General features: G+C 59.4%; 1 protein-coding gene across 3 annotated transcripts in view; it reads right to left on the reverse strand.

Annotated features, from left to right (window-relative positions):
- HDAC4 (histone deacetylase 4) overlaps window positions 1-27,956 on the reverse strand; it is a 126,186-nt gene that overhangs the window by 58,901 nt on the left and 39,329 nt on the right. For 2 of the 3 annotated variants that reach the window (XM_074264446.1, XM_074264445.1), the window contains exons 3-4: window positions 18,663-18,797; window positions 14,626-14,697 (exon numbers count right to left, since the gene is read on the reverse strand). In XM_074264446.1, the coding sequence (XP_074120547.1) occupies window positions 14,626-14,697; window positions 18,663-18,797 (207 nt within the window). The remainder of the gene's footprint in view (window positions 1-14,625; window positions 14,698-18,662; window positions 18,798-27,956) is intronic. The other variant, XM_074264447.1, reaches the window with a different exon arrangement.

Genomic DNA, 27,956 nt, shown 5'->3' on the forward strand with positions numbered 1-27,956 from the left:
CCCAAGGGGTCTGGGCAGCAGCAAGGGGCCAGACACAGCGGGCTCCCGAGGGGCCGGGCAGCAGCGAGGGGCCGGGCACAGCGGGCTCCCAAGGGGTCTGGGCAGCAGCGAGGGGCCGGGCACAGCGGGCTCCCGTGGGGCCGGGCACAGCGGGCTCCCAAGGGGTCTGGGCAGCAGCAAGGGGCCAGGCACAGCAGGCTCCCGAGGGGCCGGGCAGCAGCGAGGGGCCGGGCACAGCGGGCTCCCGAGGGGCCGGGCAGCAGCGAGGGGCCGGGCACAGCGGGCTCCCGAGGGGCCGGGCAGCAGCGAGGGGCCGGGCACAGCGGGCTCCCGAGGGGCCGGGCAGCAGCGAGGGGCCGGGCACAGCGGGCTCCCGAGGGGCCGGGCACAGCGGGCTCCCGAGGGGCCCTGCTCAGCTGCCAGCCTCCAAAGTGGCCTGGGGTGCCAGCAGCCACCCCCACACTAAGGCCAGAAAATACCCTCCTGAAGTGAATAAGGGCAAAGGCGGGCCCGTTCTCGGGGGCCAAGGCCGGGGCGGGAGGTGGACGACATTGGCACGGGCCGTGTCCCCGACGACGGGGGCCAGCGCTCTGATGACACTGAGGTTTCCACTGGGCTCTGCAGTTATTCTCATTTGGTCTTCACAACAACTGCCCCCCCATTTACAGATGAGGAAACTGAGGCACCAGCTCCGGTCCTCCACGCGCTGCAAGGCCTGGCTGGCTTATTAACATGGTGTTAAACACCAACCACCACCAGGGGCCCGGCCAGGAGGCCCCGGGGGATGGGCCTGGCTCAGAAGGGCTGCCAGGGAGGAGCTGCTCCCCCATCCCCACAGGGGCCGAGCCCCCCCCCCCGCAGGCCCCTCCCCCACGGGCACCTCCAGGTTCCTTCGAGGATTTTTTGCCCATTAAAAAATGGAAGGGGGCGGGGTGATTCTTGGGAAGCTTTTGCCGCCCGGGGCAAGGCAAGCTTGTTCACACACAAGTGAGCCCCCAGCACCCCGGGGTGCCTGTGGGATGCCACAAAAGAACCTATTCTCCCCCATCTGGATCCCCCTCCCCCACTGGGGCTCTTTAGACCATTCTTTAACAGGGAAATGACGGCGATGGGAAGGGGGAGGAGGAGGGGGGAGGGGGCCCCACGGGATTGTGAAAAAGTCCCAGCCAGGATTCTGATGTCACTGACCCCCCCCCCCCCCCCCGTGCCTTTTCTAAGCCTTATTTGTTTTCACTGTTTGGAGAGGAGCAGAAATGAAAGAGGGCTTGGGGGGTCCATAAGTGGGGCCACACGACCTTCCTCCTGGTGGGCCGGTCAGCCCCCGGGGCAGCTGCGGTGGGGCCCCGAGAGCCCGCTGCCCACCGTGCCTGGCCCTAGGCCGTGCCCTCGTCTCCCCCTTGCGCCCATGTGCCTTGGCTCTCACCAGGGTGGTCCCAGGGAAGCTGAGGAGCCCGGATGGCTTTCAGAGGTGGCCTGGGGGAGAGAGGGGGGCCGCCATCCCTGGGAAGGCGTCTGAACTTACCCACACGGGGCTTCGCGGCCCTCCCGCCTTCCCGGGGACTCTGCCTTCAGCTGCCGCTGGCTGCGCTCCCAGCCAATGAGGCCCCGGCATCGTCCTCCTGCCCGGGAGCCAGCCACGCGATGCCCTGCCCGGTAACCGGGACGACTCCTGGCCCGGCGGCTCTCCCTCCAAGCGGGCGGCGAGCACCCGAGCTCACCTCTGTGGCGTCCGGCCCGCCGAGCCAGGGCAGCGCCGCGGCAGGAGCGAGCCGAGCGCAGCCCGGCCCAATCCCAGCCCGGGCGGAGGGGCGCTGATAACAGCTGACTGAGCAGAAGGAAAAGGCATTTCCCGGAAGGATTATTTTCAGCTGCTTTCATTGCGAAAAAAGGCCAGAAATAGCTCAGTGGCGGGTGGGGGGGGCCCTCTGCTGCGTGGGGGCCGCTCCACACCCCGCGCTTCCCTCTACCGTTTCTCTTGCCTTGGCTACCTGGCTTGCCCCGGGTCCAGAGCCCCCGCCCACAGACTTCCCCGGCATGAGCGCTCTCCAAAGGAACCGCGCCGTCGGCCCCCCACCGGGGCCAAGGAGACGAGATCCTGGAAGGAGACCCTTCCCCTCTGCCCCCCTGGCCCGGCCCCCCGGGGAGCCCCACACTGGGGCCCGGGACCCAGACTCCGGCCAAGGGCACACCTGCTATCCAGCCCCCCCCCAGGAACCCCGCCGTCTCCAGGGGAAGGGGAGATGATGCATCGATAAATCAATCAATCCCTTAAAAGAGACAAAGCTATTTCCAGAAGGGCTCATTGTGCATGCAAGGCACTCGCCCCCCGTCTACACTTCAGAGGATGTCACAACTCCCCGAAACGCGGAGAGACAGCGAGATCGCGCTATTTATAGCAGCCGTTTCTGCAATTTCTGACTCCGGCTCGGGGAGGGCGCAGGGGAGGGGGCGACAAAAACAAAGGGTGGCGGCCGTCCACCACGGCCCGACCGGGGGGCAGCGGAGAAAACGGCCCCCTGCCCAGATCTGCCCCCCCAGGCCAGGAGGCCCCAGAGGCCCGAGGAAGCTGGGGAGCACCAGGGGCCCCCGAATGACACACCCCGCCCCCCTCAGGCCTAAGGGAACAACGCTGGCCAGGGACACTTGAAGCAGCAGAATCCTCCCCAAGACAGTGGCTCAAGCCTCAGAACTGCAGCACGTTGGGGGCCCCAGAGAAAAAAAGCCCAAGAGGCTCCGCTCAGACAACTGGGACTCGGGGCCCTCTTCCTCCCCTTCCCCTCCCAGGCTCAGGGAAAGGCCTCCTGGGTCTCCAGATGGCAGATCACGCCCATTGTGCATCTGCCCGGAGGCCTTAGCCCCACATCCAGACCTGGCTGCAATGCTACAGGCGCCCTGTGAATGCCGAGCCCCACATGGGAGAGACCTTTGAATTCTGACCCCCTCAACTGACAGAGGCCCAGAGGCACACAGTAGGTGCACCATAAATGCATTCTGAGTGGCTGCCTGCCCACCCACGGTGACACAAATGGCTATATATGCCAGGGACACCCCACGTCTCAGACCGCAGGGTTGGGGGAACTTGTAACCAGTCACATACAGGCTCTGTGTGGGGCCCCAAGGGCGGCAGCGGCAGCTCCCTCCTGGTCGTCCGGCAAGCCCTGATGCTGTGGAAATCCCCCAATGTCTGGAACAGTTTGGGGTGTAGACGAGGCCTGCCTGTGGGAACCGGCGGCCTTGAAGGTCCAGGCCGGGTGATGAAATGCGAGCCTCCGGCCCATCTGCAGGACTGCCTCCTCACTTGATCAGTGGCTTGGCCAGACAGCACCGAGGGGGCCCATCTCTGGGCAGCCAGGGCCAGGAGCTGGGGCAGCCATGTACAAGCCCAGCTCGGGCCTGAAGGGGATGCTGGGCACACCGCCCCGCCCCCAAGCTCACCCAGGAACCAACTAGAGAGAGCTTAAAGGACAGGACTGAAGCTTTACAGGAAGGTTCCTCTCAGGCCTCCTTGTCTAATTGCAACAAACACGTGAGGAGCCCAGGGGTTGCAGCCTGGGCTCAGGAGCAGCAAACAGTGCAGGACAATGTGAAGAGCATCTTGGGACTTGGCTGCAGAAAGCTCTCCCAGGACCAGGGCCCATGTGAAGCACGGGGCCTTCTGTTCAAGCCGCTCAGTCAAAAAAACATTATTAAACATTAAACTGCATGCTAGGCATTGTACTGAGTGCTGAGAATCCAAGGAAATGGGAGAAGGGAAGGGATTGGAGCTGCCCGATAAAGGGAAAGATCATGCAGGAAGTGGGGCAGGACTGGAAAGCTTTTGGACACACGGACGGATGGATGCTTATCCTCAGGGCCAGGCATATAGCAGGTGCTTAATAAATGCTCACTGATTAACTCATCTGTTCAGTTTTTAGAGCTAGGAAAGTCAAGGCTTGACACCTGATGGGCAGCAGCTGAAAGTAGGGGACAGCAGCAGTTTTCGGTGAGGGATACGGCTCAAGCTGCAGCCACCTGCCTGGGCCAGAAGCCTCCAGGGATAGAAAGTAAAAGAGGGGGTGGGGACACAGGAGGCAAGGGAGGCAAGAGAGGCAAGCAGCCCTAAGGAGCTGGATTCTGGGGCTAGACGCAAAGCTGCGGGAGCCTTCCAAGCAGAGAGAGGACGGGGAAGTGCTTTGGGTCGGACTGCCAGAGCAGAGGGGAAAGAGACGTGGGCCCACAAGAGGGCTATGGCCAAGGCTAGTGTCTAAAAGGAAGGCAGAAAGAGATCAGGATTTAGCTAACTCTAAAGACCTAATTTACGTGTGGTGTACAAGATCCCTCACTAGCCCAAAAAGGTTCACGCGTGCGCACACACCCTTCATGGCCAGAGGCTGATCCTACAAAATAGGCCGCCTAGTGCCACGGAAAGAGGCCAGGATTTGGAGGCATTCAAACCCCAGATCAGCCACTTACTAGCTAGATGACTGGATAATTTACAGGATTTGGATTATCCAGCCCAACCCTGCCTTTTTACTGAGAAGCAAGGCCCCATTTCCCTGGGCCTCATTCCTCCTCTAGGTACATGACTTTTCTGACCTAGGATCCCTTTATCCTTGACTGCTGTAGCACTATTCACAATAACGACCCGGGAGAGACACTGCAAGAGTTCACAGGGCTCTGGACATGGAGGCTTATTTCCCGTGCTTGCTGCACCAAGCTAGCCAAGGGCACTAAGGTATTTTGCAAAGATTTTCAACAAAGGCCAAAACAAACATGATTTCCTCGTTAGCCTTCAGAAGAACAGAAAATCCAGGTAACTCCCTAGCCCCATCCTCCCATGCTCAGTTAATGGAGAGGACGACCCCTTCCCCTCTCCTCTACAGAAGGGTAGCAAAAGGGTGCCACTATGCGCACAGGGAAGGTCTGGAATCAGGAAGATCCGAGTTTAACTGTGGCCTCTGACTTATTGGCTGGGTAAAAGTCACTGAGAATGTCATTTCTCCTGTCTCTGCCTCAATTTCCCCAGAAACTCTGAGGATCTTCCCCTCCCACGTTGATTGATCTATTTAGATTGTTGTTTTTAGTTAGGTAAGAGGCCATTCTTTGCCTTAATCACTATATGGCCTCAAACTGTCTCCCACAGCACTCAGGACTATTCTGATTTCATCCAGTCCTGCCTCATTGAAACGCAATTCCCTCGTGGGTCATGGTGGCACCTTCCCGGTACCACGGCCTCCTTAGAGAACAAAGGATTCACAGCCACAAAGCAACAGAATCGCTAGCACCTCCCTCCCAGGACTGTTGGATCAGATGAGATAATGTTGGTAAAGTGCTCAGCACAGTGCCTGGCATTTAGCAAAGCCCTACTATGTGCTGAGCCCAAAGCGATCCCCCATGGTTCCTTCCAGGGGAAACTCTCTGTGCTTCTTGGGCCCAGCTGAGTTTCATAGCCTGGCAATCCCCCTAAAACTAGAGCCACCCCAGAGTGGTCTGGGCTGCCCTGGCAAGTGGCTTGCAGCCCCTACCCCCACCCCTTCGTTGCTCTCAAATGGAGGGATGGGGGGCACAATGTGGCAAAGCTGAGACCAGAAGCTCTGTAGCCGCTGCTGGCCTCGTTCTTCAGGAGCAAAGAGGGTAGGGGAGAACCTGCACGGGGGCTGTGGTGGCAGCAGGCAGGGCCCAAAAGGGGCGATTTTCACATTTTGTACATCCCGCGCTGGAGGGCAGCACACAAAGTAAGCCAGTGACTGCTGAGTGACTGGCCGACCCCCGGGAGGGGCTGCAGAAGGCAGGCCGTCTTGGGAGGAGGCAAAGGCTCCATTACCTTTTCCTCTCCTTTTCCTCCTTCACCTCAGTTTCTCCCCGGAAGGGCAGGGAGGCAGGACCTCCTCTGGGCTCCCTACATCTGCATTCTAGGCCTCAGGAGGACAGCTCACGGAAAAGCCCACAGTCCTGGTGGAATACTTCTCAGAACCGAGCCCTCCACATCCCTCCAAAGCCGGCAGCCATTCATCAGCTTAACAGCCTCAGCACAGGCCTGGGAAGGCTGCAGACCCTTCCGCGTCCACGGGGCGCTCCTGGAGGCTGGACGGCCTTGCTGGGAGAAACCGTGGGGAAGGACAGCACTCAAGAGCAAGCCGGCTAGCATGGAGGCAGAGTGGCGCAGTCAGAAGATCCGGGTGCAAATCCGACCTGTGCCCCTTATTACCTAGGCAACCTCAGGGAAATCAGGGGGCCTCCTGGGAGCTCTGTTTCTTCATCTGGGATAAGAGTGTTGCACTAGACAGCTGGGCAGCGCCCAGTGGGGCTAGCTCTGCTCCTGAGCAGAGTTCAAACACGAAGTCAAGGACTAAGGAGGACGTCTTTTTTCCTCCTCTTCTTTTTCCTCCACTCTCTTCCTCTTCCTCCCCTCTTCTCTTCCTCCTCCCTCCTCTCTTCTTCCTCCTCCCCCTTCTTCCTTCCCTCCTCCCCCTCTCTTCTCTTTCCCCTCTCTTCCCCTCCTCATCCCTCTCTTCTTCCTCTTCCCCCCTTTCTTCCTCCTCCTTCTCCCTCCTTCTCCTCTTCTCCTCTCCCTCCTCCTCCCTCCCTCCTCCTCCCTCCTCCTATCCCAGTCCCGGAGTTCACTCTTTCTAGGCCCTTTCAAAGCTTCCCCTTTGTTCTCTGGAGAAGAGAAGCCGTCTCTGAGAAGGCCTCGGAGAGCCCGGGTTGAGCAAGAGCTGCAAAGAAAGGCGCAGAACAGGCGTTGGGGTGCTCGGCTTTCACTAGGGGCTCCAATGGACTTCCTGGAAATTATAAATAGCCTGCATGTGCGCAGGAAGCTCTCGGGGCGGGGAGGGGGAGTTTCTCCGGACTCTGTGGGCACAGCTGATGCCGGGGCCCAGCCAGTCTGCTGCCCGCTTGCCCCGGGAGACCCCAGTGCCAGTCTCTGTAATCAGAGCTGCGACCCTCCCTCCAGGGGCAGCCCCTCCCCAGACCTCTTCAGCCATTTGTCGGCCTCACTTTCCCCTCCAGAGCCGTCTGGGTCCAGTGGCCGGAGAGAGATTGGGACTACAGGCCCTGGACAATGGGAGGCTTCGGCCTTTCTGAGCCGAAGTCTTCAACGGGTCTCAGTTTGACAGAGGTTGCCCCCATTCGGTGATTAAGGCTGGGAAGCAACTAGGCAAAGATGGCCTCCATCAATCAATCCAAGAGGGATTCTGGCCACTCGCTGAGCCAGTCAGGGCCCAAGGATGACCAAATGGGGCTTGGCTGGGACCTATCGGTGGCTAATCAATGAGAGGCAGGAGGATCAGGGTTTGGGTCAAGGTCCTTAGGAAAGAAATTCAGCCAGGAGACCCCAAGGTGTCGCGGGACCCTGGGAGCGTTAGGCAATCAAAAAAAGAAATCTCCAAGAAGCGCCCGAGCCCCCCGGCCGGTGCTCTCTCCAAGGGCCTGCCCCTTTTGCAAAGCGCTTTCCCTCACCACTCTAGGGGTCACAGTGTTTAGGACGCCTGGGGCTCCCTGGACAAAAGGCCTTGCCCACGTCCTCCCTCCTGAGCAATTTGGAGCCATAAACGGAGAGCAGGAATCCTAGCGATCCCCTCCAAGCCTCACACTGAGCGGGCTCCTTTTGGGCTATCAAGGTCAGAAGGGGAGGGCGAGCTCACTCTGGTTGGTCTAGGGGCGGGCACTGCGTGAAGACCACACCAACGGAAAGCTTTTGGGCCCCGGAAGAGGGAAGACGACCCCAATCGCAAGAGGAGGACGCCCCTCCCAGCCCCAGTGTCTAATGGGAGGGGAAGTGAGCAGCTCCTCCCTCCCGGGCACAGCTCTGGGCACAAGCTGCCTGCCAGGAGCCCGCCGGGGCTCGGGGCTCGCTCTCCACCTTGGGTTCCACGCTAGGTCCAGCCCTCACTCTGAGCCAGAGCCACCAAACCTGGGCTTTGCTGCTGATGTTTATTCTACTCAAACAACTCCATCTATAGGAGGCCAGTGCGGGGAGTCTCGGTCAGAGGGTCTCCTAACACCGGCCCAGGTCCGTCCATTTCACTGAGAGAGGCCGAAGCCACATTTGGGCTCTAAGAACTTCCATTCTTCTCAAAGGAAAACCGGGAACAATTGAAGGAGGAGAGGAAGAAGGGGTCCAGGCAGACTTGGAATAAGGAGGGGCTGGGGAAGGCTTCCTGTAGAAGGGGGCACTTTAGCCGGGGTGGGAGCCAGAGAGCTCAGTGGTCAGAGAGGAGGAAGAACGTGCTCCATAAATGGGCTGAGAGAATTCCCAAGAGAAGCACGTTCATGAAACAGCCTGGAGTCACCAGTCACGGGAGGAACAAAGAGGGAGCCGCTTAGGAAGGCCTTTGAAGGCCACCCAGAGGCTGGGGGCAACGTGCTGGGTCAGCCTTCAGTGGAGGATGGGCTGCAGGGGGCAAGCCTGAGGCAGGCAGACCACCCGCCCAAGCAGGGGGACCCACGGGAGGCTGGTGCCCTCTGCCAGAGGCCCCTAGTTCCTGCCCCTGACGGCGAGCAGCCACCTCCAGCCTTTGCCCACGCTGGCTTCTGTTCCTGGAAGAACCAGGCAGGAAATAACGCAGGAATCTCAAGGATTCAGCATCTAAGTGACTGCAAGAGCAAGTCTCAGTTTCCTCATCTGTCAAATGGGGGGAGACACTGTCGTAGAGAGCTCGTGACCAACCCCAGCCCAGAGCACAGAGATTGTTGTTCAAGGGCCCACATTTTAAATGAAGGAGGATGGCAGGAAGGGGAGCATTGTGGAACCCAGGGCATCTGCCCCAAGCTTCCCATGTCAGGGAGGCCCTGGGTTTTGGGGGAAGGATCCTGGGTCCAAATCCCACCTCACCAATTCTTAGCCATGGGTAAAATGCTCAAACCTCAGTTTCTCCCTGCATCGAGAGAGAAAAGAGGGATGATGGCAGCAGGACAGAGGGAGGAGAGGGAGAGCCGGAAATGGGCAACCCAGGCGGCAGGTTTGCAGCAGTCTGTGGCCAGGGGAAAGAGTAATTCTCTCCATAATCTCACAAATTTCCGGTTTCCTTTGTAATCCTGTGCTTTCTACCACCTTTCCCAACCAGATCCTGAGCAGGGCTGTGTCCCCACGCTTCACCAAACCCTCAGGGGATCCCCAAAGGGGCATCCCCATCTCTGGGGAAGAAAACCTGCTTTAAGGATCAGCATCGTCCTCCAGGCAGCCACTTCCTGGAGTGCCCGCCCAGAGAGGCCAGGGCCCCGGAGGGCCGGGAGGGACAGTCCCAGCGGCGGTTCTATCTCCTGGCAGTGAGGTCTTTGGGAAACCCAAATCTGGGGGTGCAGTTGTATTTTAAAGACACATGCCCATGTTTGGATAGGCAGGCAAGAAGGTCTCTCCTGACTAGACCCTCCACAAGCCTGCAGGCCTCAGACACTTATTGGTCCTCTTGGGGCAAGCCTCAGTTTCCCCATCTGAGGTCCAGATCCACGATGTTCCAAGTTGAAGCCAGCTCTGACTGAGGTCCTCCTTTCACAAGAAACCAGTGTCTTTAGAATCGGTTTCATCATTCGGCGTTTTCCGACTCCGCGGGCTCAAGATGACTTTGCATCCGCTGCTCTTTCTGACTGCCTCAAAAGGAGGCCGGTCCCCACCCCCTCCCTCACACACCCTGACCCCTGACCCCAACCGGACACATTTTCCTCATTAACCCTTCCAGGTCAGCAAGTGATGGCACAGCCCGAATCCCTCCCTTTGTCACTGGCAGTCTCTGGATTGCCTTCCAGCCAGAAATCCCAGGATGCCAGAGCACTTCCGGCAGGGAAACTCTGGGACCGCCAAGGCTGGCACTCAGGGTAAAGTGCTGCCTTTAAAGCTTCATAGTGGGCTGAGAACTGCTTGTGTAGACATGGCCCAGCCGGGGGCAGCCAGGGATCAGAAGGTGAATACAAATCTGGAAGCCAAAAAGGTGGACGTTCTGAACCCTCCCCCTTCTCTCCTAGACAAAAGCGAAGTGCTGCTGCTCCCAACTGCCAGCCTGCCTGCGCACACCTAACGGACTGTCCCAACTGGGCTGGGGAACTCTCTCAGATCTACAAGAAAAGGGAAAATATGCGCCTCCGAGTCTAGAAACTGCTCCCAAGAAATATAATCACTAACCCTCAGCTCCTTCTGTTGTTTCTGGAGGTGCTGGAGGCACCAAGAAGCGGTTACTGATTAAGGATGTTCGGGGTCCCGATGCTTCCTCTCATACTTGCTTTTGTCTTCCTTGTGCTCTTTCTACCCCCCCCCCCCGGTATAACAAGCCAGTGTCCTGGAGACCCCGGAGTGGGGGTAAAACATTCAGATGGTATACATTAAGTGCCAACTATATACTAGGTCCTGGATGTCTAAATGTTTTGTATCTTTTCTTTTGCTTACAGAGGGTGAAAGATCAGATGGAGAGGCAAAGACTGATGGCAGCCAGTTACTTAGGACCCAAAAATAGAACAGCTGCCTCTTCTAGGCCATGTTGTAACTGGAGAACGTGAGCGCCGCTCAGAAAGTCAACCAGGAGGTAGATGCAGCAAAACAGAAGTAAGGAAGCTGGATGGGGCAGAGCCGGGGGGGAAACAGGTGCGCCGGCAACCAGAGCCTGACCTCGCGGACCTTCCGTGCGAGCATCTGCCAGGGCCCGGGAAAACACCCAACAAGGTCATACCCTGTGGCTCCCAGTCTCAGTCACTGGGACCGTGTCCGCAGAAGCAGCAACAAAGAGCCATTCAGAAAAATCTGCAGGACTGGGAGGAATTAGTGAGGGACAGGACGCATGGTTTCACTCTATCTTAGTCCCAGGAAAGAAAGGCATGACCTTTTCTCCTAACCCTTGACCCCTCCTGCTATCCCTTACTGTAGAGAGTACCCCATTCTCCAGGCCCTAGGAGTCATCCTAGGCTCCCCAGACTCTCTTACTGTCTCCAATCCAGTATGGCACCAAGGCCCAATGATTTTACCTCTGCAGACACCTCTTGTCCATTTCATCTCTGGATCATCTTTTACCAATTTCACTTCTGTAACATCTTTTGTTCATTTCACCTCTGCAACATCTCTTGTCCATTTCATGTCTGCTACATCTTTTGTCCATTTCACTTCTGCAACCTCTTGTCCATTTCATATCTGCAACACCTTTTGTCCATTTCATATCTGCTACATCTCCTATCCATTTCACATCTGCTACATCTCTTGTCCATTTCACCTCTGCAACACCTTTTGTCCATTTCATATCTGCTACATCTCCTGTCCATTTCTTGTCTGCTACATCTCCTGTCCATTTCTTGTCTGCTACATCTCCTGTCCATTTCATGTCTGCTACAACTCTTGTCCATTTCACCATCTCTCATTAGCTTCCCTTTGGTTCCCTTCTCTCCTCAGATTCCACTCTCACCCAGGTGCAGCCCTGTCCACCTCCTATCTGGATTATGGCAGCAGATGGTGGGGGACTAGCTGTCTCAGACTCTGTCGCTTCCAATGCATCTTCCATCCAGTCACTAAAGGAATTTTTCTGAAGCTCAGAATCAATCATGTCACCCCCTTACTCAATAAACTTCAGTGGCTTCCTATGACCTCTCGGATCAAATACAAAATGCTATTTCAAAGCCTTTCATCACGTGCCCTCTCTTTCCTTCCCAGACTTTTTACCCCTAAGGCCATACCACGTATTCTTCCATCCTGTGACACTGGCCTCTTGACTGTTCCTTATCTCTCCAGACTGAGCACTTTTTGCACTGGGATGCTCACCTTCCTCATCTCTTCCTCCTGCTTCCCACTTTCTACAATTATCTCCTGATCCCCCTTCATGTTAATGACTTCCTTCCATTGATTATTTCAGATTTGCTGGAGAAATAGCCAGACTTATCTCTCTCATCAGACAACAGGCTCCTGGGGGTCCTTTGCACATACCCAGCTTTTAGCACAGTGCCTGGCACACGGATATTTAGTCAATAGTTGTTGGCCTGGTTTTAACAATCAATAAAGTTCATCATCTTCTCTGCAACCTCCTTGCACACTGAGAGAGGCCAGGAGTGATCCGTCCAAGGCCATCATCCAGGCCATCCCATCACGGGGGGGAGGGCACCTCTTAAAGACATGTAAACACCATTTGGGGGAGCAGGAAGCAGTCAGGTGCATTAATGGGACAGAAGAGGAGGACGCATTTAGGAATGACGAGCATGAGAAACATAAGGAAACAGGGAAGGTCCTTTAGTAAATAAAGCAGAACAAAACTGAAAGGCCCACAAGGCCACCCAGGGAAAGGCGACGAGTCAGTGGACAAGCAGGCGTGTTGTCTGTCAGAGCCTCGGAAACATGTGAAAGGCCACCTAGCCCAGGGTGTGAGCAGAACTTCATTTATGGGACAGGAACAGTAGCAAACAGCTCCTAAGTGAAGGTTATAGAAGTGAGTATGCTAATGTACACATATCTGAACATTCACACGCATGTATGCACATCATACACACACACACACACACACACACACACACACACACACACACACACACACTCTCTTTCAGCACCAACAAATTTCATTTGCAGCTCAGACCCACGAGAATAGCCGCAATGATTTCACCCAGAATGGAAAGCTCTGGATGTCCGGTGGCCAGTCACAAAAGCTCAGCTTGCTCACAAGAGGCAGGGCTTCCTCTCCAGGACCCCCAACAATCAGTCAGTCACTCAGGCAGGGCTGGGAAACCTCAGCTCATTCCTTGTGTCAGAGGCAGTTTCCCCTCTGAGCCCCGTCAGTCTCTCTCCATCAGCTTCAGCACTGCCAGGAGGGCCTCACACTTACAGTTTTCCCCAAGTCCTGACTGTCCCCCGGGGCGGTGCCCCCCAAAGGCAGGGCTGGGTGCCACACAATAGGTTCACCTCCCTAGGCCGGGCCTCTACTCTGTAAAGGAAAGGCCCGGGTTCCTGGGATTTTCTAAAAAGGAAAGAGAATGGAAGGTGTCAACTGGAGCTTCCTGGGAAAACCCTGGAGCCCCTCGTGCAAGCACGGATCACAAAGCGCCTTCCTCCCCAACACCCTGGGCAAGTTCCCTCTCTCCTTCCGGGACGGTTACAGGTGGTCAGTCTGAGAACGTTTCCCAGACCTGGGAACCACCAAAGACAAGAAGGGGGCGGCGCAGGGGCCGCCAGACAGGGCGACAACAGCAGCGCCCGAGAGCTCTGGGTCAACGTGGCGGGGTCTCCCACGGAGCGCCTCGGGGCGCAAGCTTCCCACGCTGAGACTCCCCAGGCAGAGGAGACCTGCTTCTCACTCTGCAGACGGGGATCGAGGGGTATTCCCTCTTTGCTCTCTCTGCAGCAGGGGGGCCTTGACTCCTTTGCACGGGGCCTCCCCCACTAAGGGCTAAGCTCCCTGAGGACGCTCTTCTGCCCCTTTTTTCTCCCGTTGGCACTTAGGGGGCCCTGACCCCCACAGGCGCTTTCTCTGCATTTATTGTAGATGGAGCTTAAAGATACAGCTAAGAGGGGAGGAGCCACAGCAGGAGCTCATGTGATTCCTCCATGTTGAAGCTCCAACCCGGGGCCTTTTCTAAGAAAATGCTACTTTCAACAAGTGGTGATTCATGAGGAGGAAGTCAAGCTCCCAGCTTCTAGGTAGAGGGGGGACCCTCCGCACCGCCTCGGGAGCCGCTGGGGCCACGGCCTAAGCCCAGAATCTGCCCAAAGTGAGTCCCCAAGTGTCGTGCTCAACTGGGGCTTGTGGCTCATGACACTCTGTGCGTCTCCCCCACCCTGCACCTGTTCAGAGGGCCCCCAAAAGGGGCCCCACCCCCACCGCAGAGACAAGTTTCTGGGGAGCTCAGAATCTGAGCCAGGGCCGAGATGGGGAGAACGGCCGGATCCTGGGGGGGGGGGGGGCGGCACCACACCAACTTTCAAAGAAACACCAAAGGGACCCTCGGCAGGCGGGGACTACGTGATACATCTGCACACACTCACACAATCTCACAATCTCACACACAATCACACAATAACACAATCATACTCACACACAATCACACACAGACACACTCAATCACACAAACTCACAATCACTCACACAGAAACACATACAATCTCACACACACATACACAAATCACACACACACTCACACAGACACACATTCACAATCACACACACTCCGCGTGCTGCCGGGGCCACAGGAACTCGTTTTCTGTCCCGACAGCAGAGCCGCAGGGGCCAGTCCGGCTCTCTCATTCTGTACAAGTGGCCGCCGCGCAGGTCTGCCCAGGGAGACGCTCTGTGACCCCAGGCCTGGCAGTCAAAGGGACAAACAGGATTGGAGCCAGCCCCTCCCGGGGGCTCCGCTGCCTCCTAAGATCGCTGCCCTTCCCAGGATTCCACAAAATGGCCTGCAGACCCCCTGGGGTGCCAGGTTATCACCTGCCCCCGCCCCCGCCTCCTCAGTGCTTCCCTTCCCCAAGCACAAGCATCTTCCTCAAGGACAAAAAGATGGAAAAACATGTGTGGCCCCCGTGACTGGGGCCTGTCCTGGCAGAGCCCCCCGTGGCCGGTCTGCCCCGATGCCCTGCTCTCCCAGACGCCCGAGACTGAGCACCCACCCTAGCATGCCGCTGCCAGCCCCCAGACAGCTCCCGTCCTCGGGGGGGAGGGGACACGGAACGGGGACGTCCCCCCTTACCTGCACTAGGCATGTGGTTCACTCGGGGCGGGGTGAGCAGCTCGACGGGCTGGTCTCGGCCAGAAAGTCCATCTGGAGAAAAAGAAGAAGAGAAGCCCGTCAGAAGCTGCCCCGGGGAGACGCTGCTCACGCTGCCTGGGGACCAGAGGCTCCCCCCAAGCCCACGGGGATCAGCCAGATCGCAGGCGAGGCCGGGTGGTCGGCGGTCCTGGTGACAGGGGGGGGGGGGAAGGGGGAGAGCGCCTCGAGCAGATCTGGGCCCCCCACGGTAGGAGCCCCCATCGCCTGCTTGGGCAGCCGGCTCCCTGAGCGCCAGAACCAGGGGCTTGGAGAGGAAGGACGCCGACTCTACTCTCAGAGACGGACCGGCCCTCAGCGTGAACTCGCCGGCCTAGAAGGTCCAGAGGACCCTCCCCCTCCCCAAACCAGAGCGGACGCGCCCCCTCACCCCATTTTACCACCTGGCCAATGACAGCACTGTGGCCCTCCAAGAAAACCAGACAAATCTGGAAATTGGGGGGAGTACCTGGCTCCAAGGTGGGAAAGGAGCCTGAACCACAGGACGGGCTCCCCTCCCACTCCTCCCCAGGCCATGGCCTTCTCTGGAGGCAGCCCCCAGGAGCCTTCAGGCAAATGGAGGGACCGCCCGCTCTGGGGCTCTGCAGGGTGGCGCCATTTTGGATCAGGTTGTATTCCCGTCTAGGGCCCCCCCCAGAGGGGACGACCTCTGCCCCAGGGTGCCCGCGACCCCACACTGACCAACAGGCTGCAGGAGCACGGTGGGCGGGTGGGTCTGGCAGGGGTCTCGGTGGCTGAAGCGGAGGGGAAGCCGACAGCAGCCTCCCCCGGCAAAGGCCCCGGCCACCTCCAGGAGCCTTCGGAGGACCGCCGAAGGGCGCTCTGGTCTGCCGGGGGACATCCCCTGCTTGGGGGCCGGGAGTCACAAGGAGCCGAGTTCAAGTCCTGTTTCAGGCCCAGATGGACTGTGTGACCACAGGCGCCACATCACCTCTCTGAGGGGCACAATGAGGGGATTAACCCTGAGGGGGTCGGCAGCGCCCGGCTGTCCTGGATCTCCTGGAGAGCAGACTTCCCCCACGTCCTCAGGGCTGACAGCAGGAGGTGCTTAATAAGTGCTGGCAGGTTGGAGTGTGGACTAACGTGCAGCCAGCTGAGGTTCCGGCAGCAGAACCATTCAGAGCAGTGGCCCAGGAAGCAGCCATCTTTGCACCCCACGGAAAGGCTCTCTCCCGCCCTTTCTGGGTCTCTCCTCCCTCCGTCCCTTGCCCCCACTAGCTGCCGAGGGCCGCTTTTCTCTCTCCTCCTCTGCTCACAGTGGCTCGGGGACTTTCCTGGGAGGAACTGGTCCAGCCCACAATTATTGGGCCATCTCTGGCCATCCGTAACAAACACGAGACCCGGGCGGGGGGGGGGGCACTCTGCCACGCCATCCTCCACGGGACCCTGCATCATGCACCGGAGGGAGGTCCACAGTCCCCGCTGCTAACGGGGGGGGCGAGACGAGCCCGCCGTCGCGAGACAAGGGAGGTACGCCGAGGGAAAGGACGGAGGCCGACGGGAACGGAGACTCCCCCGTCCGCAAAGGGCCCGGTGACTTCTACGGAGTAGCCGAAGGCCGGAGAGGAAAAGAAAGAGCACGGGCGGCAAAATGTCCGAGAACCTCCCCCACCTTCCTCCCGAGCTGTCTGGCCACAAGGCAGGACCACGCAGGAGGAGGAGTGCCGGCCAGAGAAGGCGCGGAGGGCACGGACGCGGCCGGCTGCTGGAGAGCGCTGGGTTCCTTCAGCCTTTCCCGCCTGTCGGGCACGAGGACCAAGAGAGCCTCGGCTGGGTGACTCGGGGGTGGAGGAAGAAGGGCCAGAGGAAGGCGGGGGCACCCGTACGTGCAGACAGAGCCACGGACACGCGGAAAAGCAAACTGCCCAAAGGGGAACCTGACACTCAGGCCACGATCCCACAGCGAGGTCCGTCTCCCAAAGAGCTCCAGAAAGAGGGGAAGGGGAGCCCACGTGCAGCGACGTTTCGCAGCTCTCTCTGGGTGACCGAGCACGGAGGCTGAGTCCACGGGCCGAGCCCCCGAGGCGGACAGCCGTGGCGGGGTTCTAGTGGGAAAGGAGGAGCACCTGGAAAGCCTGGTGCGGACTGAGCGGAGTTCAGCGAGCAGAGCCGGAGAACGCCGCGCGCCGTGGCCGTCACCAGACTCGGCTCTCCTCAGGAGCGTGGCGCCCCGGCGTCCCAAAGGACTTGTGCTGGAAAACCCGCGTCCGAAGGAGGATCGGAGGCAGCCGTCGGGGCTTTTCCCTCCCACTCAGGGCATGGCTTTTCCTTTTGTTCTAGCTCCCAATGGAGCTTTCTCTTTCCCATCCCACTTGGGCGCTCGCTCTTTTTCTCCCTCCCTCCTTCCCCGCCCGGCCAGGAAGCCAAGTGTCCTGACGCAGGTCACTCACACGCCACGCGGAGAACACATTTCCACATTAGTCATCTCGTGAAAGAAGGAACAAAAAGGAAAAAGCGTGAAAAGGGCAAGTTTGGGTTGCACTTCAGAGGAGCATGCTGGGAAAAGGCGCAGAGAAGGGGCCAGAAAGCCAAAGCGGAAGAGTTCTGCTTCCCTCCTGAAGACCCCACCAGCCCTCTGACACCCCCCTTTCCCCCCGCCTAGGGGGACCAGCCCAAGGCATCCTGGGAGCTGGCTACGCCAGGTCCTGCTCTGACAAGGGTCAGCACTGCGACTTATGAAGTGAGAGGGAAAAAAGCAGAAGGGACAACGTGACTTTGGAGTGACAAGCTCTGCCCTGGAAAGGAGGACGGGCAGGAGTTCTTGTGGGAACAAATCAAAGGCGATGGGAGCAGGGTCCAAGAGGCCTCCAAGGGCCCGTCCGCGGGGCTGCAGCAGGCCGGCCCTTCAGGCCATAGCAGCCTGAGCCGCACCAACCTTTCGGAGGAAGCTCTGGCCCTGACGCAGGACGCAGGGAGTCCCTCCCAAGGCCCGGAGCGGCCCCTCTCCAAATGGAAGCTCCCCCGCCGAGCTGGACTGGCTTTCCCGGCTCCCGAAGGCCTCAGCCCGGCCATCCACCCGCCGTCACAAGCCAAGCTCAGGCCTCGGGCCGCTCAGCTCTGACTCAGGGGGCTCCCACCCAGAAGGCCCCTGGCCCGCAGAGGCTGGGATCACAGACAGCTAGCCCCCTTAGGGGTCCGGGTCCCAGTTTCCCTGCACGGGGCTCATTGGGTCCCGCCCCTGTGACCATGGCCAGACAGACCCCTCCTCCCGAGCCCCCCGGTCACGGGGCTGTTAGAGCCCTGCAGGGGGACCCAGCCTGTGGCCCCTCGGACCGAAGCAGGCCCAGGCCATGAAAGCCGCCTCCCTGCTGGAAAGCCTCGGCCGCCTCCTCCCTCCACTGTGCAGGAGGAGGAAGGACGAGAGGGGGCGCAAACCCCCAAGTCCACAGCTGACCCGCTTTGTGACTTTCTGGGCCCTCAGAGGAAGGGGCTGAAAGTGCGGATGGCCAAGCTGAGCACCTGGGCGGGAGGTCACCTGCCCTGGAGGCCCGGCTCCTCGGAGGCTGCAGCTGCTGCTTCGGGCAACCTCTGCTCCCACTCTGGCCTTTGGGGGGGAAAGGGCTCCCTCTGAGCTCCACAACCTGGACTCTGGGGGGTTCCCTCTGACCCCCAGGACTCAGATTCTGGGGGCTCCTTCTGATCCCCAGGACTTAGATTCTGGGGGGCTCCCTCTGACCCCCAAGGCCTGGGCTCTGGGGGGGGGTTCCCTCTGACCCCCAGGACTCAGATTCTGGGGGCTCCCTGTGATCCCCAGGACTTAGATTCCGGGGGCTCTCTCTGACCCCTAAGGCCTGGGTTCTGGGGGAGTTCCCTCTGACCCCCAGGACTTAGATTCTGGGGGGCTCCCTCTGACCCCAGGGCCTGGGCTCTCCCGGCAGCTTGGCCTAGACGGCGCGGTTCCGAGCACCCCCACTGCTCCGGGTGACTCTGGGTGTCACGCAGCGGCGGCCGAACGCTACCTGGCCAGACGAGCGGTCCCCACGAGCTCAGGCGAGCGGCTGCCTCTCTCCAGGTCTCAGTTCCCTCTTCTGGACGAGGAGGAAGCGGCAGGGCCCTTTCTCCGGCTCTCTCCCGGCACAGGGATGTCGCTTTGACTACAATCAGAAGGCAACAAGATGCGGTTTCTGAGCCGGCCCCGGCGGGCAGAAAGCCCGAGGGGATGCCGCCCGGCTCGCTTTCCTCTCCTGGGGCCCGGCTCTCTGGCTGTCACTTTCCAGGTGTCAGATGGCGCCCCGGCAGGGCTCGGGATCTCCTGGCCCCGCGCCAAAAGCCCCGGCTCCTCGGCAAATCAATCATTCATGCCTAAAACAGCGGGCCGCAGCGCCCATCTATTAATGCCCGGGGGAGGGGACCGGCGGGAAGGGTCACTCCCTGAGGGTGCCCGGGGGGCAGCCAGGGGGGCTCTGCCCCAGAGGTCTCACTCCCGTTGGAGGGGGGACGCGGAGACCACTGCCCCACCCCCCCTTCCTTCCCATTAAATGTGCTCTACTCCCATCTCCTCCCTTCCCCAGGTCAAAGGGCAAGGGCAGGTGCTCCCCCCGCAGAAAACCGGAGAGCATGCAGCAGGGGCTGGACACCAGCCGGGCGACCTCGGGCACGCCCCCTTTCCTGAGCTTCCCCATGTCTAAGACGGGGGAGGGGAGGGGGTTGGACTTAGTGACCCCCAATAGGCCCCCTCCCCAAGCAGGGCAAAGGGGAAATCTGAACCCAGCTGAGCTCAGAATTACTTCCGAGGTATTTTCTATCTACTTACATACAGAGAGGCAGAGACAGAGAGAGACAGAGAGAAAAAGAGAGAGGCAGAGACAGAGACAGACAGAGAGAGACAGAGAGAGAGACAGAGACAGAGTCAGAGACAGAGACAGAGAGAGAGAGACAGAGAGAGAGACAGAGACAGAGAAAGATGGAGAGCCAGAGAGAGACAGAGACAGAGACAGAGACAGAGAGACAGAGAAAGATGTAGAGACAGAGAAAGATGGAGAGACAGAGAGAGAGAGAGAGACAGAGAGACAGAGAGACAGAGAAAGATGGAGAGACAGAGAGAGGCAGAGAGACCTTCCCTTGGTGGAGGCGGGGGCAGTTCCCCATTTGTCTTCCTATCTCAATGGCCGGCTGGTATCGGACACATAACAGGTGCTAATAGTGAAATGAGAGAAGGATGCCCCGCCCAGCCATGACACATCCCGTGAAAGCCGGCCTGAGGGCGCCGTTTGGCCCGTGTGCCCCAGACAATTCTCCGGGACCCACAGCATTAGCCATCAGCAAAGACCCCGCATCAAGGCAAAAGATCCTGAAAATGGCTGAAGCAAAAAAAAAAAAAAAAAAAAAAAAAAAAAAGGAGGGGCAGCCGGATGGCGCAGTGGACAGAGCACCAGCCCTGAAGTCAGGAGGACCTGAGTTCAAATCTGGTCTCAGACACTTCACACTTCCTACTGTGTGACCCTGGGCAAGTCACTTCACCCCAATTGCCTCAGCAGCAAAAAAAAAAAAAAAAAAGGAAGAAAAGAAAAGAAAAGAAAAAACGGCCTTGAGAATTCCTTTTGGATTCTTGGCCTTGGAACGGACAAAGTTGACGGGAGGGACCAGCCCCCCACAGGGCCCCACGTTCCTGCGGGGCGAGCACGCTGGCAGCCGTTAGGGGAGAGCGGGCTACGAGCCACTTGTAGGTTTTCTCCGTGGCTTCCTTAGTTAATCTACTGATGCCGAGCGCCAAGTCGAGCGGAGCCCTCGCCGCCTGCCAGGCCGGCCCCCGGGCCGCTCGCCACTCCACTGAAAGTTCCCTTCGGCCCCGACACCCGTCCAGCCTCCGAGCGGAGCCGCCCTCCACCTTCCATGGCGGTCACAAGAACCAGGGGTCTCCCGCCTCCCCCAGCTCACTGCCGTCCACTCTGGGCGAGGAGCTTCTCCCTGCCTGCCTGAGCCCCAGCCGGGTTTTCTTCCCGTCCTCGCGCTCTCCCACCAGTTTTCTACGAGTCTCCCCAAAGCAGAGGTCTCGGCCCTCACCCGCCCACTCAAAAAAGCTCTTGCTGTGGCTGTTCTGCCACAATTCCCTTTTATTGTCCTGACTCAGTTTCCCTAATTATCCTGACCCAATCCTGCCTCGGTTTCCCTGCTTCTCAGTTCTGCCAAACCTTCCTCCCTCATTATCAGAATACTTGACAGAACATCAGAAAGCCTCTCCCCGTCCCGCTCGGAATGTCAGATACCGTCTTATCCCGATGCTCTCCCCCTGTCCGCGCCGCCTCCCCCCATTATGTCATCCCCCTCTCCGGAGGCTCCCCCCACCCTGTCAGAGTCCCTGACTCCGCCCTGCCTCAGTTTACCCCCTGCGTCTGAGCCCCGTGTGGAAATGTCTCTGAGAACTCACATTGTTGCCGGACTCTTGAGGACCACAGTCGCATTCAGCCTGGGACCAAACCACGGATCTATTTGGTGCCAGCGAATCTCTCCATTTAATAAACTATTCGACACTCTCTAACCTCTCTCTTGCTCAGTTTCTCCTTTCTTTGCATTACGAAGCCCGGGGGCTTCTCGGAAAAGACACAAATCCACCCAGAGGCCCGGGAAAGATGGCGGGTCCGGCCCGCCCCGTTCTCCGGAGCCTTAGCTCACCCCTGCCGCCCTCCCTGCCTCATCTCCACGCCATCGAGGCCACAGCAAGCCTTCGAGGGGCTCAGGCACGGACCGGTCCCGGAGGGCAGAACCGGAGGCGTGGACTTCAGACAAGGAAGGCCGTGCAGAAGCCCATGGAGCGCCCCCCACGGGGAGCCAGTGCTGCCCCCAGACCGAAAAGCAAAGGCCGACGCCTCGAGAGCCCCCTGGGCCCACGGGCAGTGAACACCCTCGGAGCCTCCTCTCAGAGCCTGCCAGGGCATTTGCTCGAGATGCCCAGGATGGGCCACAGTGCATGCCCCGGAAAGGGCTGGGGGGCGGGGGGGCCACGGGAAACGCCTCGGACCATGTTTCAGACACTTTACACCAGAGTGAGTGGAAGTGAATGACGACCGAAGGGGGATTCCCCGAAATGTATAAGCTCTCCACCTCCTTGCTGGAAGTTTACAGCTGGGGTCCAGGGGAGGGGGGAGACCCAAAACATTTACAAGGGAGAAGGCGAGGAAGGAGGGTGCGACATCGAGTCTCCCCTCAAATCAAGGAAAAAAACACTCCACGCGGCTCCCTCCCGGATCGCCTGCACTCAGGAGCCATTCTGGGAAACCTCTCCGGGCACCGCGATGGCGCAGCCCAGGGAGCCGGGAGGTGAGCCCAAAGCGAAGGAGCCCGAGGAAACGAGAGGGGCCTTCGCTTGCCTCCCACCGCCGGATTTCCCAGCCCTGGCATCTGGGAACGTCAACCACGTGCACCTGTGCAGGGCACGGCCGGACCGGCCTTCCAGGGGCTGTCTCGGGGCCGGAGGACTCAGCTCCGCCGGCCAAGTCAAGTTCAAGGGCGAAAAGGAGGGAAAGTGATAACAAAGTCCCCCAGGGGACCCCCCAGACAGCCCATGGACTCTGTCAACAGTGTGACACGGTGGGCAGGCAGCGGAGGGGAGTCCTGCAGAGAGCCATCCTGTTCTTCCTGACAATTAAAGGGAAGGAAGGGAGAAAGGAAGAGAGGGAAGGAAGAGAGGGAAGGAAGAGAGGGAAGGAAGGAAGGAAGGAAGGAAGGAAGGAAGGAAGGAAGGAAGGAAGGAAGGAAGGAAGGAAGGAAGGAAGGAAGGAAGGAAGGAAGGAAGGAAGGAAGGAAGGAAGGAAGGAAGGAAGGAAGGAAGGAAGGAAGGCTGGAAGGAGGGAAGGAAAGGGAGGGAGGGAGGGAGGGAGGGAGGGAGGAAGAGAAGGGAGGAAGGAAGGAGGGAGGGAGAAAGGAAGAGAGGGAGGGAGGGAAAATGCCCTGCAGGCCTGCCCCGGTGCGTTGGGGGCATGGTCCAGGCAGCCTGGCCCCGCCTCGGGGAACATTCCGGAGCCCCACTGCCCAGGACGGGAGGCCCTGACCAGGGAGCCAGTCCCGTACCCTTCGAGTGGCCGGCGGGGAGAGCGGAGGGAGCCCGAGGCTGGGATGGCTGGGAGAGGGCAGGCAGAGCTAAGCGCCTCCCCTCCCCCCAGCGGCTCTGGAGCCTCTGAGAGTTCCAGAAGAGGTGCCCGCCCCCCTGCACACAGGACACTCTGCACAAAACACACGCGAGCCCCCAGGCCGGCGGGAACCTGGTCAGCACCTTGCCCCACCCCCACAGGCCTCCCGGCCCAAATTCCAGAAAGGATCCCGGAGCCTCCTCGGAAAACGAGCTGCCCCGTTCTTGGGGAAACCGCAGCCCTGACAGCCCAGTCACGAAGAGGATCCCCGCACTCCCTTCAGGAACAGGAAACCGGGCCAGCGAGGCTAGTGACCGGGCCCCAGGCTCCCCGGGGATCACAGGATTCACATTCAGGGCCGGGGGCTGCCACCCCAGAGGCTTACCCTCAGTCTCCAGCTACAAAGCAAAGGGGGCAGCCCTCCAAGCGGAGGCCAGGAGCCGAGGCGGGCAGCTCTCCCGCGGCGCCCTCACCTCCGTCCCGGGCCTGCGGCCTGCCAGCTGCCAGCCTTGTGCCCTCCCTCCAGCAGCAGCTGCTAGAGTGGCAAACCCATTTTGTCACGGGAGGGCGGGCGGGAGGGAAGGAAGGAAGGGGGGCAGGGCCCGAGTGCATCAGCAGCAACTGTTCCTGATAATCCTCTGCTACAGAGAGATCAATTCCCATGAAAACAAACCATGCTGTTGGCGGTTGGCGGGGTGGCGGCGGCGGCAGCGTGCACCTTGAACCGGCTCGGGCTATAAATAGACAGCGAGCCGCGGACTGCCATTGGCTTGCCCGCCCGCCCCCTCCCTCCCTCCTGCCCTCCCCCGCCCGCCCGGCCTGTCAGCCGAGAGCCGGGCCTGCAGGAGACCCGAGGGAAACCGCTTTTTCCCGTCCCGCAAGCACAGGCACGGGAGAGCCGATGGCCCCTGCCCCCGGCGCAGCAGGAGGGAGCGCTGTACTAAGCACGTGCGGAACCTCAGAGGGCACGAGGGCAGGACGGGCCTTCAGAGCCCCTTGGTCGGGCTTCAGTCCACAGCCCACAGGCCGCTGGGGGGAAGCTCTCCGCCAAGCCGCCCGCAGCCGGCTCCAGCTCTCAATGGTCCCTTTGGACAATATTCCGGGACGCTGCTCCTTCACGATTACCGTCGCTCATCAGTGCGACCGTCAGCATCACTTGGGTTCTTCCAGAGGTTCCGTGGGTCCTTCCGAAAGTAACCCGGCACGGCGGGCGCTGGCACGGCCACTGCTGAGTGGCAGAACTGGCCAAGCCCGGGCCTCGGGCCCGCTCCTTCAGTCTGCGCACTAAGATAAAAAGAGCACAGCCCTCCCCCCTCCCCCCGGCAGGGCCGGGCCTACAAAGTGGGGAAGATTAAGTAAAATATCTGATTTTTTTCAACGATGAGCAGTTTTCCCCGAGTCTTTTCAAAAGACTTCTTTGTTCTAAAGGACGGTTCTCTGGAAGGGCAAGGACACGGCCAAAGTCTAGGGGATCAGAAACTAGAGCGCAACCAACATCTACTTTGGAAAAAAAAATCTTAGACAGGGCACCCCCAAAATGGCCTTCCTATTGTTGCCACTGGGGCACCCCCAAAGTTGGGCACTAGCTCCGGGTTGATGAACAAAGTTGGTCACTGTGCAGGAAGCCAAGGGTGTGCCCTCGAAGCCCACACAGAGGGATGACAATCCCGAGCCCGAGGACGGCAAAGGTGCCTGGAAGCCCCAGGTGAGAACTCGGAGAAAACCAGTTCTAGGCCCACGTCCGAGAGGCTTCTCCCTCCCGGCCTGCTGACTTCACGAACTCTGCGGCAGCTCCCCAAGGCTTGCGCGGGGCGGGGCTCGTGGGGACAGCCCGACACCTCTTAGCTACTCCGTGAAATGAGGCTCTCCCCCCCCAAAGTCCTAAAGAAGCACCCGACGGGCAGGAGTGAAAGATGCGCCGGGGAGGAGACGGGGCTGCTCCGAGATCTCGGAGCCCATGGCTCCATCTGACGGCTGAGGAAACTGAGACCTAGAGGGGAGAAAGGCCCAGAGGCGGGACCCAGGGACATCTCCAGAGGCAGAAGACCAAGAAGGACCACATGGGGTCCTTTTAAAATGGCCCTGGGCATTTCCTCCTCCTGTTCCAGAAGAGGCGGCCAGAGAGGTCCTGCCCCGGCCTTGGAGAAGGGTGCTGCGCTCCCGGGCTATCTCAGGACATCGGCTCAGCACGAGGAGTCCATCGACAGGAAAGGGAGGCCCCCGTTCCCACCGCCCTGCGTGGTTTTTCCAGAAAACCTGGGGCCGGACTCCAATCACCCTGGCAAAGACCAAAAGGAGCCAAGGCGAGCCTGGCCCAGCAGGGCCCCTCCCAGCAGAGGGCCGGGTTCGGTGGCACCCCTCTCGGGGCCTCGGTTTCCCCTCTGAGGCCCTTCTCAATCCAGAGCCATCCTCCAAGTTCAGGACCCCGGGGCCCCGTCTCCCTTCCTGGCCTCTGCCAGGGCCCGAGTGCACGGCCCAAGCCTAACAGCCAACTGGACCGATGAGCCTCTGGGCAGAGGGCGCGGGGCTGTCACCGGCGACTTGGGCACAGGAACTCCACTTTGGGGGCACTTGGGAAGCTCCCCCAGAACCAAGGGGCACAGGTGGAGGGAGCCCCCGCCCCACGCTGCCCGCACCCCTGCACCTTCCTGCAGCACAGGAGGGGAGACGCTGCCAAAACGAGACCCCATACGTCTAGCCCCCGTGACCTCCAGGTCACACCGCCAGGCGCCCACGCTCAGGCCCCGCCGGACTTCAGGCTCTCCAAGGCCAGGATGCCTCCCTCCCCCGAGCTCCCGGCCCAAGAACTCCGGCGCCCCAGCCCGACATCTGGTTCCCTTTCCCCATCCGGGCCGATTACACAAGCACCAGATGCCGCACAGCCCGGGCCCCGGGGTCCAGCCGAGGCTCATGAGGGGGAGGGGGGGCTGCTGACACATTCGCGGGGAAGGCTTCCCGAGGTCTGCGTGCTGGGAGGGGCTGGTTCTGGGCCCCCTTTGGACTGGGGCCCCAAGTGGGAGAAGGCGGAACCAGAAAAGGCACCCATTGTGTGTCTGGGGGACGGGGAGCCTATCTGAGCGGCATTCAGGGCCCTCCCGATCTCCTGGGAGGCGTGGCCCCTTCTACTGCTGGGGCAGCAACCCAGGGGCACCCATGGAGCACAACAAGAGAGCTGTGCCCAGGGGGGGCAGAGTGTGAGTGTGCGATTGTGTGTATGACTGTGAGTGTCTTGGATTGTGTATGTGTGTGACTGTGTGCGTAAGTGTGTGATTGTGTGTATATGTATGGTTTGTGTGTGTATGAGTGTGTGTGATTGTGTGTGTGTATGAGTATATGTGTGAATGTGATTGTGTGTGTGAGATTGTGTGTGATTATATGTGATTGTGTGTGAGTGTGTGTGTGATTGTGTGTGAACATGTGGATGTAAGTGTGAGTGAGTGTGTGATTGTGTGTGTGTCTATGATTGTGTGTGATTATATGTATGATGGTGTGTGAGTATGTGTGATTGTGTGTGATTATGTGTGATGGTGTGTGTGTGATACTGTGTGAGATTGTATGTAATTGTGTATGTGTGATGGTGTGTGATTGTGTGTATGAGATTGCGTGGGTGATTGTGTGTATATGATTGTGAGTGATTATATGTGTGATGGTGTGTGATTATGTGTGAGATTGTGTAGGTGATTGTGTGTGTGAACATGTGGACATAAGTGTGAGTGAGTGTGTGTGTGTGTGATTGTGTGTAATATTATGTGGGTAATTGTGTGTGAACATGGACAGAAGTGTGAGTGTGTGAGATTATATAATTGTGTATGTGTGATTGTGAGTGTGTGTATGTGTGTGATTATATGTGTGAGTGTGTGATTGTGTGTAAACATGGGGACATAAGTGTGAGTACATGAGATTGTGTGATTGTGTATGTGATTGTGTGTGATCGTGTGTGATTGTATGTGAACATGTGGACTTGTTAGTTGAGTGTGAGTGTGTGTGTGTGTGTGTGTGTGTGTCTTTGCACACATGCCCTGGCACTAGGGCTGGTTGAGGGCACACTGCCCACAAAGGTGCCAGCAGCATCTTGGGCTCCCGTGGCTGTGGATGGACAGCAGAGGCTGCCTCGGGGCAGGAAGGGAGCGGGTGCTCCTGGGTCTGTGCAGGCTCCCAAGGGGAAGGGGCCACAGGCCCGGCTGGGGGAGCACCCCCTCCCCTTCCTCACAGGGCCGGCCCGCGGGCCAGGACTTGCTCCCAGAACCAGAAGCGGGACAAAGGTTCTCGGGAGAGACGCGGACGACGGCCGAGACCCCGGAGGAGCCACGGGCGGCCCCCAAGGAGCACCCAAGACCTCGCCATGGCAGCAACTCTTGGAACACAGATGCACGGCCGGAAGGGCCCAGGCTCCCCAGACAGACTCTCCTGGGAAACGTGGAGGGAGGACAAAGAAGCACTTAATAGGCACCTGCTGTGTGCCAAGCCTGCTGTCCACCCTCAGAGAGCCCACATTCTAATGGAGGAGGACACGCCACCAAAAAAGCGAGGGGGGGCCTTTGGGGGAGGCCTGGAAAGGGGGCCTGTGGGGGGGCACAAGACCCCCCAGCAAAAGCAAACCTCAAACCCATCGCTCGGCCCTTCAGGAAAGCTCCCTTGAGGCAGAAAACCATCTCACTCTTACCTGCTCCTGCCACTGGGGGTTTGTGGGTCAGCAAAGGAGCACACATTAATCCCCTACTGGGTGCCCAGGTTAGGCCGTGGGGGGGACAAAGAGACTAAAAGCCAAGGAGCCAAAATAGGGCACATGGCGCGCACCAAGGAGTCAAGGTCATGGCTGGGGGGGTTGATGTAATGTTAAGAATAAGGTAAAGAAAGGAAGAGGAGAGGGAGGAGGGAGAGGGAAGGAGGGAGAGAGAGATGAAGGAGGAGGGGGAGGGGGAATGAGGGGAAGAAGGAGGGACAGGGAAGGAGAGAAGGGGAAGAAGGAGGAGGGAGGAGGGAAGGAGGAGGAGGGAGGAGGGGAGCCTAAGAGATGGAGTTCAACAGGTAGGAGAGCGTCCCGGGGAGGGGGGTCAGAGGTTGGTGGGGCAGACAGTCCTGAGAAAGGGCTGATGCAGGGGGAGGGGAAAGGCCGTGCCCCCACAGGTAGCAGGGGCTGGGGGGGCTCCCAAGACGGGGCCAGGGCGGGGGCTCTCTGGCTGTGCA

The sequence above is a fragment of the Sminthopsis crassicaudata genome, chromosome 4 (genome assembly GCF_048593235.1).
Source record: "Sminthopsis crassicaudata isolate SCR6 chromosome 4, ASM4859323v1, whole genome shotgun sequence".
Classification (NCBI taxonomy): Eukaryota; Metazoa; Chordata; class Mammalia; order Dasyuromorphia; family Dasyuridae; genus Sminthopsis; species Sminthopsis crassicaudata.